General features: G+C 36.2%; 1 protein-coding gene and 1 long non-coding RNA gene across 2 annotated transcripts; both read left to right on the top strand.

The window, feature by feature from the left end:
* The first annotated feature begins 816 nt into the window (after positions 1 to 816).
* LOC110115861 (acetate/butyrate--CoA ligase AAE7, peroxisomal) lies at positions 817 to 5,986 on the top strand. Its single transcript, XM_020849256.2, has 3 exons — positions 817 to 1,122; positions 3,159 to 3,752; positions 4,617 to 5,986. The coding sequence occupies exons 1-3, from the start codon at positions 895 to 897 to the stop codon at positions 5,514 to 5,516; spliced, it is 1,722 nt and encodes a 573-aa protein (XP_020704915.1). The 5' UTR covers positions 817 to 894; the 3' UTR covers positions 5,517 to 5,986.
* Positions 5,987 to 7,457: 1,471 nt separating this feature from the next.
* LOC114578862 lies at positions 7,458 to 9,388 on the top strand. Its single transcript, XR_003699784.1, has 2 exons — positions 7,458 to 8,276; positions 9,030 to 9,388. It is a non-coding gene; the product is annotated as an uncharacterized LOC114578862 (long non-coding RNA).
* The last annotated feature ends 1,229 nt before the right edge of the window (positions 9,389 to 10,617 follow it).

Raw genomic sequence — 10,617 nt, 5'->3', positions numbered from 1 at the left:
TAAACGATAAATCCTCACAATAGCAACATATTACTTTAACTTAAACTACAAAATCTTATGTTGCTTTAAATTTAAACTATTGCAAATGTTGATTTTGATTTTTTGTAATAGGAATTACTTAGTCTACTTAGAATTGGTTTGCTCATTCCATATATCCATTTATCATTTGAGAAAAAGACAAAGCCAAAACAAAGTATAATAAGATGAGAAAAGGACTTAAAATGGATTCTCGGAGAATTACATTTGCATTTATGTAATATATATATAATTATTGAATATGCTAAATTTTTATAATAAAATTTATGTAAATTCTTTTATAAATTGTCATCTGAAATTTCAAAAATTACAAAAATAATTGTCAATAAATGCAACAACATGTTTAAAATAATTCGATATATATATATATATATATATAAAATACGAAATAAAATATTAGAACTAAATTTGAAGAAATATATAGACATTTTAGGATAAGTTATAACAAAAGAGTTTTTTAAAGGGACAAAAGTCATTTTTTAGGAGCGGCAAAAAAATTTTTTCTCTATAAATTTTTTTTTTCTTTCTTATAAAATTTTTTTTTTTAGAAGGGACTAGTCTAAAATAGTTCCGCAACTCATAAGATTTGAATTCAAAATCTCTTTATTGATAATCTAAACTCAAAACTAATGGATAAAGATGAGCTGCGTATAAAATTTAGGTTTTAGAGTCATGGTTGTTTCTCTTAGCTGGAGTTAGTTTGCTGTGCGGCACAAGCATGAGCAGCCGGGCACGTGGAGCCAATCCAGACGAAGGCCGACGATCCACGGATGCTCTGTGACCCGTCTCTCCCCACTATAAATAACTCTTCACTTCTTAACTGAGCCAAACTCTACTGTCGTGATTAGGAAAAAGGAAATGGCAGCGACGATTGAGAGAGAGAGGGAGATCGACGATCTGCCGAAGAATCCCGCGAACCATGAAGCTCTGACGCCGCTTTGGTTCTTAGAGCGGGCTGCTGTCGTTCAGCCGCGGCGGCCGGCGGTGGTGCACGGAAGCACCACCTATTCGTGGGCTGAGACCTATCGCCGCTGCCGCCGACTCGCCTCCGCTCTGGCCTTACGATCCATCGGCCCCGGCTGTACTGTAAGCTTTTCATTTGGCCAACTCTCTGTTGTCCAATTTTGTTGGTGTTTGTGATTTTCTGATTCGGTTTTGTTATTTTTAAATTTCGCACGATTCTTCATTTCTTCTTGAATTTTGTCGGCTATTACTACACTTCTAAAAAATTAAGGACTACATTTGTTCTTTTTTATTTTTCTAAATGATTCAGGTATAACCAGCGATTTTTTTTTTTTTGGGATTGGACGGATGCTGTTCCCTTGATTAATTAAAATTTCGAATTGCTTTATGCTTTTATTTCTAGAATTATTCTTCTCCATTTTTTGTGGATTTTGCTCGTTATTATGTTGTTTTATCTAGATATATTTATTAATTGTAATTTTTTCTTTTTGCTAGGACGTTTATCACTTCTTTAGTAAATTAATAAATATTAAATTGTTCTTGCTGGTTCTACTTTGTTCTTTTCCATGATTGGTTGATCGATTTTTCTTTTTAATTTTTTTAATGTTTTCCTGAAATAAATTGGATTATCTGTGAGCTTACTGGAAAATTCCGACTCGTATGATTTTCAGTCTCATGGAGATACTCACTTAATGTTGTTTCATATGGAATAAAAATTAATTTATGTTCCTTCTTCAATTTCTCAATCTTTTGCTGTTAAATTGAGATTATTACAGTTGGTTCGAATTTATTTCAATTTTCGTTTTCAGTGCTATAAAATATGTTAAGGAATTAAAGCTAGAGCAGATATCTGAAAAGAATCAGAAAGAAGAATTTTCAGGTAGATCAGGATCATCCACACACAAAGTAAGAGTTTCTGGATAATATAATGCACTGTTATTGATAGACTTTTCAGTTGACAACACTTTTCACTAATTTTCTGAATTAAAAACTATTTTCTATGAGAATTCCCTCTTTAGGAGTATCCAATATAAAGTTAAATTATGACCATGGCAGTTAGATGTGTATATACAATGAATGACGGATGAAATACAGAAATTTTTTTTATTACATCAATACAGAGTCCTCTTTACAGTAAATTATGCTAGGAGGCTTTAAATTTTTGCTAAAGTGAAAAGGGATCATTTTCATAGGATTGTTGCAAAAAACTCAACTTATAAAATAAAATAAAATAAAATTGCAGATAATGAACGCAAAGCAATTTTGCTCAGATCAATGGATTTTCATTGCTTGGGTGAGATTGATCAAGTCAATTGATTATTGTAACTTATTAACTATGAACTGCTTAAAAATTTGCTCACAACTCATCGAGATTAGTTGATGCCCAAGGTTTGCTAGTTGCTTACTATTCTTACTCCTAGAACTTAGAATTTCATCTAGTAGTTTAGGACAACCAATCTTGTTCGGTCCTTAAAACTTAGCCATTTAGCTCATTTAAGGACTATAGAAATCATTAGGCTAGCAAGGCCATTCATCATGAAGAATTGCCTCTATAGAATCCTTGTGATCTTGATCGGACTCACCCTTTCTTCTCTCAAAGAGTCAATTAAGTTCTTTGTAATCCCCAATTAATCAAAGAGAATCTGGCCACAATTTCTCTCTCTTGCTTCCTATAGCTTGACCCAAACCTATAGAAAGGTCATTGAATAACTTCATTGCCAACATTTTAATCAAATCCATCAGTTCCTCTTAATTTATTTTTATCCTTTATCCCACATAGTGGGATTAAAGCTTGTTGCTGTTGTTGTAATGTTGTGAAAGGTAGCCTCATAATGTAAAGTTACTAGTTTTTATGCTTGCCATTTTCTTTCAGTGTAAATCATTTTCTTCTCCATTAATATCAAAATTTAAATATTACTAACATAAGCATTTATTTCAAGAACATTTCTCAAATTAGAACTAAACTTCTTGCAAATAGATGGGATTAGGCTAGTGATGTTAAAAGTCATGCAGATTTTGTGCCTGCAAGTGCATTTTGTCCATTTTTTCTTTCTTGATGTGCTTTCCTCCCCATCATATCTTTGGTCTTAATATTTTGTTCCTTTTTCATCTCAGTTATTTTTTATTCGAACAGAGCTTGACTTTGTAGAACTTAACAGGTAGCTGTAATCGCTCCAAATGTTCCAGCTTTATACGAAGCGCATTTTGGCGTTCCTATGGCTGGAGCAGTGCTGAACTGCTTAAATATTCGTTTAAATGCTCAGACAATCGCCTTTCTATTGGAACATTCATCGAGCAAGGTCGTCATGGCTGATCAGGAATACTTTTCATTAGCCGAAGAAGCTCTAAAAATCATTGCTGATAAACACAAAAAAGAGACTTTCCGGCGGCCACTTATGGTTGTGATCGGTGATGAAAACTGTGACCCGAACTCTCTTCATGCAGCTTTAAGGAATGGCGCTGTTGAGTATGAAAAACTTTTGGAAACTGGAGATCCTGAATTCGCTTGGAAGCCACCAAAGGATGAGTGGCAGAGCATAGCTATAGGTTATACCTCAGGAACAACATCCAGCCCTAAAGGGGTGGTTCTGCATCACAGGGGAGCTTACCTTATGGCTCTAAGTGCTGCGCTAGTTTGGGGCTTGAATGAAGGTGCAGTATACCTGTGGACTTTGCCTATGTTTCATTGCAATGGATGGTGTTACACTTGGTCGCTCGCAGCGTTATTTGGAACCAGCATCTGCCTTCGCCAGGTACCTTTTCTTTAATCAGCACATTTATGTGCAGAAGGCCACATTATTATTGAGTTAAATAGTCATCCCAAGTTGCCAAATGTGTTTTCTTTTCCCCTCCTTAGACAAAATTACTTGACTTTTTGGTTCAGTAATTATTTGGATTCTTTCAAGCTGCCTTTTTTCTCTTAATTCATGTAGTAAGAGTATTACTACAATCTCCAATCAAATTTAATATAAAATTAGCTAATACTGATTCTTGAATCCTTCCAATATAAATTCCAATGCTTTCTTAAGGGATGCAGTACTAAGCCTGTTGATTATTGCAATAATAATGAAAAAAGAATCTGTGCCTTTTTTTTTTCATCAATCCTGTTCATCATTCTCCATATTCAAAAACAGAACAAAAAAAAAGTTCTTTTTTTTGCTAGGTATTAGATTTATATATTTGCGTGATTTTAATGGCATGCACATAATTCTAAAAATTGATTAGGAAAGTCTTGTCGGTCTTGAAGATCAGGAATGAAATCCTTTAATACATTTCTTTAGACAACAAAAATTTCATAAAACCACTTTATTCTTCCTTTACTAGAGTGAAGTATTTCATCTTCTCATCTCAGGGGACGGAGAAATTATTCTGTGTAGAATTTGGATATAGGTTGCATCCGAACTTCAATCAAAATAAGTCACGTCGCCTATACATACCAGCGTGTGTACAGGCGATGTAGCCAATTTTAATTGGAATCCGAATGCATTCGGATTCCGCACAGAATTATTGCACCATTCACCAAACAACTACTTCACAGGACATCATAAATAAATAAAAAAAATAAAGATTTCACATGTAGTTGCTTGTAATGGATTCAGATTTCCATATTTATGCAGGTAACAACTAAGGCCATCTATTCAGCTATAGCCAACCTAGGAGTGACCCACTTTTGTGCAGCACCTGTTGTTCTAAATTCACTAATCAATGCCCCTCCCGCCGAGAAGATCCTTCCCCTCCCTCGCACCGTCAACGTCATGACCGCCGGCGCCGCTCCGCCTGCTTCCCTCCTCGCTTCCATGTCCGACCAAGGCTTTCGTGTCACTCACACCTACGGCCTCACCGAAACCTACGGTCCCAGCACCATTTGCGTCTGGAAGCCCGAATGGGACTTACTTCCACCTGAATCCCGGGCTCGCCTTCATTCCCGGCAGGGCGTCCGTTACATCGGCCTCGAAGGCCTCGACGTCGTCAACCCGGAGACCATGGCCCCCGTCCCCGCCGACGGCAAAACCATCGGCGAAATCGTCATGCGCGGGAACTGCGTCATGAAGGGTTATTTGAAAAACCCGAAAGCAAACCAGGAAGCTTTCGCCGGCGGCTGGTATCACTCCGGCGATCTTGGAGTAAAGCACACCGATGGATACATTGAAGTTAAGGATCGGTCCAAGGATATAATAATCTCAGGCGGAGAGAACATTAGCAGTTTGGAAGTGGAGAATGTGCTTTACAAGCACCCGGCGGTGCTGGAGGTGTCGGTGGTGGCTCGGCCGGACGAGCGGTGGGGGGAGTCTCCTTGTGCCTTCATCACACTGAAACCAGATGCCAGAGCTGGGAAGGACGAGGAGGCCATTTCTGCTGAGATTATGAAGTTTTGCAGAGAAAAAATGCCAGCTTATTGGGTGCCTAAGTCTGTGGTGTTCGGGCCATTGCCCAAGACGGGCACTGGAAAGATACAGAAAAATATTCTGAGGAAGAAGGCGAAGGAGCTGGGGCCTGTGAAGAAGAGCCGCCTGTAGATAACTATATACATATCTGCAGCTTTCTTTCCTCTGCATCAATAAGCATAGTTAGCTCTTAGAATAATTATTGTGTCCGGACACACCGAGCATATTCAGAGATCAATAAAAATGCGTCACATCACTGGACGCTCGGTATCGAGCTCGGTATCGCGGTCGGTACCGAGCTCGGTACCGCGGTTAGTACCGATAGTGGTACCGCTCGATATGCTCGGTACCCTATCCGGACCAATAATTTTTCTAATTCTTGAGAGTTGGTTTATGGATTGGTATGGTGTGTAATGAAGTAATTTTTATAGAACATTAGTGCTATCTTCAATGTTGTTTGATATGCATCGTTTGTTATTTGTCAATACAATTGAATTATTAGACAAATGTAAAAATATTATCGGAAATGTCTAATAATTTAGTTATATCGAAAAATGAGTAAGCCTATCAACAACAATAACAACATCATCTAGCTTTTTCCACATTATGTTTGATCGACTATTTGATTTTATTTTCTTTTTCATTATGATATGTTAAAAGTCAAATTCTCATTCAAATATTAAAAAAAAAATCAATTTTAATATTTTAGTCAAGTTTTCTTAGGCTTATATTTACCTTTCTTAACATTAGTTAAATTTAATATATGTACTGTCCTAATTGAGTCAACGAGAGAGATTATTGTATAATGATGAATATTAAATATGCTTTTATTGTTTACATATACAAAATCGAACGGTTCTCTATATCCAATTTCTATATGTAATAATTTATCCATCGGAAGGACTAACAATTTGTGTCCAAACAATCTTAAGCCAAAATGAGTGAGTCTATTATGGTATAAAATGTTTTTTTTTTTTTTGTGATCAGAGATGATATAATATAAATTTTTTTATAATAAAAAATATTTTTAATTATTAATTTATAGTAAAAAAATTGTTATTCTATAATTATTATATAAATATCTGATATTTTTGGGTTTTGATCAGTATTCAATGTATGTTTTCTTTTGTCATGTTTGTGAATGCAGCTGTCACGAGATTCTTGTAATGCAAAAAAACAAAACATCATCCAAGAAGCCAAACCGAAATTCCCTTTGATTGGCTAAAAGAGGCAAATTATTACGTCCGGTGTCTGAATTCGTCCGGACATCAATCCAGACACATCACGTCACCCAAATACACCGGGTCCCAATGTATTTGGGTGACGTGGCGCGTCTGGATTAGATGTCCGGACATCCGGTCCTAAAAGAGAAGGAACTGTCATTAGAAACTTTGGATATGTTCAATTATTTTTATTAATTTATTCAATATTTTATTTCTTTTATATTATTCATTTACATGTAGAACTAGCAAGGGTTGGTAACATTTCCCATCTATGTCTTCCAACCACTACTTTTGCTTTATCATTTGTATAGAAATATGATAAGGTGTAATAGCAGAGCGGATGGACAAATTTAGGGGTGCTAATAAATGATTCGACTCAACTACGGTTTGAAAATTTTAGGTTATGATTGACCTGTTTAATAAATGGGTTGGATTTGAATTAAATTTTTTGACCCATTAATTAAATGAGTTATGTTATTAAATATTTTGAATTTTATAGTTAATAAGTTATAAAAAAGTTTAATAGAAATGGGTTAATAAAGTTTGAGAAATTATTCTATACAGAATTCAGACGGGAAGAACTGTCCAAATTGTTGCGTATTTATTGAATATTTGCAAATACTCAACAAATAAATACTCATAAAATATACAATAAATCAACAAATAACCACAAAATACTCAATAAATACTTACAAAATACTCAATAATATTCACAACTGAGTATTTATTAAGTATTTGATGAGTATTTACAAATTCATAACAAATACTCAATAAATACTTAGCAAATTCAGATGATTCTCCAAGTCCAAATTCTACGGGAAATAATTTGTCATTAAAATTTAGATCATAACAAAAAGAGACACACAAAAAAATCATAACAAGGGGAGCAATGGAGCACAAGCCGGGCCCAATCTTTCTTCTTATTCCATAAGGGAACACCGGGTTTGTCCATTGCTGATCCCTGAGTCCCTTTTGCCTTCATCACTCTCAATAATCTAGGGATCTCTTTGGTGTGGCAAATTCTAACCGCTAAGAATCACGCAGAATGGAGCAGAGCCGTGATGATCGCGCTATCCGCCGAGAACAGGTTAGGGTTCATCGATGGCCATATTTTCAAGCTTGAAGGTATGGGCTCAAACCTAACAGATTAGATTCTTGGGTTAGAAATAACAACATTTTGATTTCTTGGATGATCGCCTCGAGCTTGCTGTTTTCGAACGCTGCTTGCGAAATATGTTCAGATCTCAATGATTGATTACAGCAAAACAATTGCCGATAATACTCCAAATATTGGGCGAATCGATCGACAATAGGCAGATAAACACACGGTGAAATGGTATTTGCAATCAAGAACGAGAACCCCACCCCCTCTTGAAATTCTAATTTCAGAAACAATCGATCCAAGAAGGGACGGGGCCGCCCTATTGCACTCCTTGCAAACTTCATGGATACCTACCAGGTTACAAATCAAGACAGAACCCTCAATCCAAAAATCCTAATGCCAGTATGCCACTATCAACCTGGTTTTCGCCTGCGAATACAATGACGAGAAGGGCGAAACAAAACTTCTTTCAGTCTGAAGGAATCTCAATATAATCAAACTTTAGAAATATTGTCTAAGCATCTGCACTCCATCGCTAGAGGTACAACCAGTCTTTATCGTTCGCAGGTACGTGTCTCTCTGTCTTTTTTCATGACAGATTTATCTACCTTCTGAAACTGGATCATAGACTCCGGTGCGTCCAAACACATCTGCACGCCTCCACTCACAAACACTACAGACACATTACCCAATCGTATGTAGATAACGTTCACTTACGTGCTGAGATAAAACTTAGTTCAATCAATAGCTTTGCACGATGTCCTCCTATTCACTGTTACTTCCTTGATTATTTCATCATTTAAGAAACTCAACATCAAGATAATGATTGGCAAGAATGAGAAACAGAATGAGCGCTACATTCTTAATTCCATTTAGTTATAATAGGCTTGTATATCGACAATATTTCCATCAATGTTTGGGGTAAACATCTCGGGCTTCCGTCTTTTAAGAGAATGGACTGTCTCAAAGATTTATTGCAATGTGCCATATTTGTCGACTTGCGAAGAAGAGACGTTTATCTTTTCTCTCACAATAATGTAGCAAAATTTGCATTTGATATAATTCATTGTGACACTCGGGGATTGTATTATATTCCCTCTCATTTTGGCCTTTTGTATTTACTAATATTGGTGTTAGTTGTGTGGAATCTGGTTGTGTCGATAAATCGGGTTGTACTAGTGTCTCGGACCTCAATTCAATATGTCGAGCTCACTGGGGTTGTAGGGGGTTCTCCCCCTAATTGTGTTTGGGTGTTTTGCACCTTTTTTTTTAATTGTACAACATCCTGACGTTGTGTACTCAAGCGTCCCGACATTCTAGATTTTAGTGGAAAAGAGAAGAGCGAAGCATTGCGGCGTAGCTAAGGGGGCCATGGCGCTCCAAACCCAGGTGTTGCAGTGTTGTCATACAGACACGAGACAGAGATTTGAACGTTGTGGCGCTCCAACTTGGTGCCGCAACACAGACAGAGTAGTTGTCATTCTCTTTTTTTCATTAAGGGTTACGTCCCTTGGTGGTTGTTATGAATCTCTTGGTTTGTTCTTGTGCAAGAATGGTGCTAGAGAATAGAGATATGTACTATTTATCTCAATTTTCATAGTAGATTTTTTGGTGTGGTGTGGCTCCATGGTCTTTTCCTGGTTTCAAATTTTATCACATTAAATTTTGGTTTTCTTTTCTTTCCGCCGCAATATTTTATTTATTGTATATTCCGTTGTGTGATTTACTTCTCCCAAACACTTGGTTGATGAATGCAGTCAATTCACCTAGATTTTTCTTCTTAAAATCAGATGCCCCTGCTAAGATTCGTAACTTTTCTAAAATTGGTCCAACACCATATAATGTCGAAATCAATATCGTTCGATCAAACAACAACAAAGGATTAAATTTCAGGGAAATTTTTAATGAATATAGGGCATCTTACAACACTACGAGAAAGTTAGTAGTTTGCGACAGGCTTTACGGTGGATTATTTTTTGTCGAAAATGGCGACAAATTTACGATGAAAATTTTGACCTTTTTTTTTGCGGCGGAGATAACTTTCCAGTAGTCAATCAATTACGTTGTGTTGAATGTCCCGAAAAAATTTCATCCCCAAAAAATTTCATAGTTGAATGAAGACATCATCATTTACTAAATGTGGCTTGCGCGCTCTATTTATAATCATATGTTCTCATTTAATTTGGAATGAATGCATGGAGTGCCACTTTCTTGATCAATAGGACTCTCTCATCACTCCGCCACAAGCTTCCATACGAGCTCTTACAAAAAATTACTGTCTGGTACTCCACCTTTCAAGTGTTTAGATTATTAGCTTTTGCATCCAACCTTCACAAAATGAACTAAATTCTAGCCTCTTGTTTGAGCATGCATGTGTCTTTCTGGGTTATTCATAGGGCACCAATGGATGAAAATTTTATGATCTATAAACGAAACAAACACTTTTCTCAACAAATGTGATCTTCCCCAATTGATAATTTCTCTTTCACTAATTTTAACCCACATATTGAATTATTTATCTTTTTACTAATCTTTCCTTTTTCAAATCCACCACTTAATATTCCATTATTTGTCACTAAATGTAATAAAATTCTGGAAGGCACTCTATCATTGGAAATCTTGCCACCAACCAGTCCCGATCTCATGGACAACTACAATCAAGCCTTCCCATAAGTCCACAAGAATCTCTAAAACTTCATCCTATCTTCTTGATTTTCACTGCAATTTACTTCATTCTTTTGATGAATAATCTACATAACTGATTCATTATCACATATCTCTGTGGGCTCCGAAAATTCGTGCCTCGGCCTATCTGTGCTTTGAAAAGTAAATTCACTACAATATACTTCATTCTTTTGATCAATTTCTTTTTGTTTGGATCGTCGAGTAGAGTTTTAACGCTTAAGTT

This window comes from Dendrobium catenatum, unplaced genomic scaffold, assembly GCF_001605985.2.
Source record: "Dendrobium catenatum unplaced genomic scaffold, ASM160598v2 original_scaffold_192470, whole genome shotgun sequence".
Classification (NCBI taxonomy): Eukaryota; Viridiplantae; Streptophyta; class Magnoliopsida; order Asparagales; family Orchidaceae; genus Dendrobium; species Dendrobium catenatum.
Note: the sequence above shows the minus strand (reverse complement) of the source record. Positions and strands in the feature narration are given on the sequence as shown.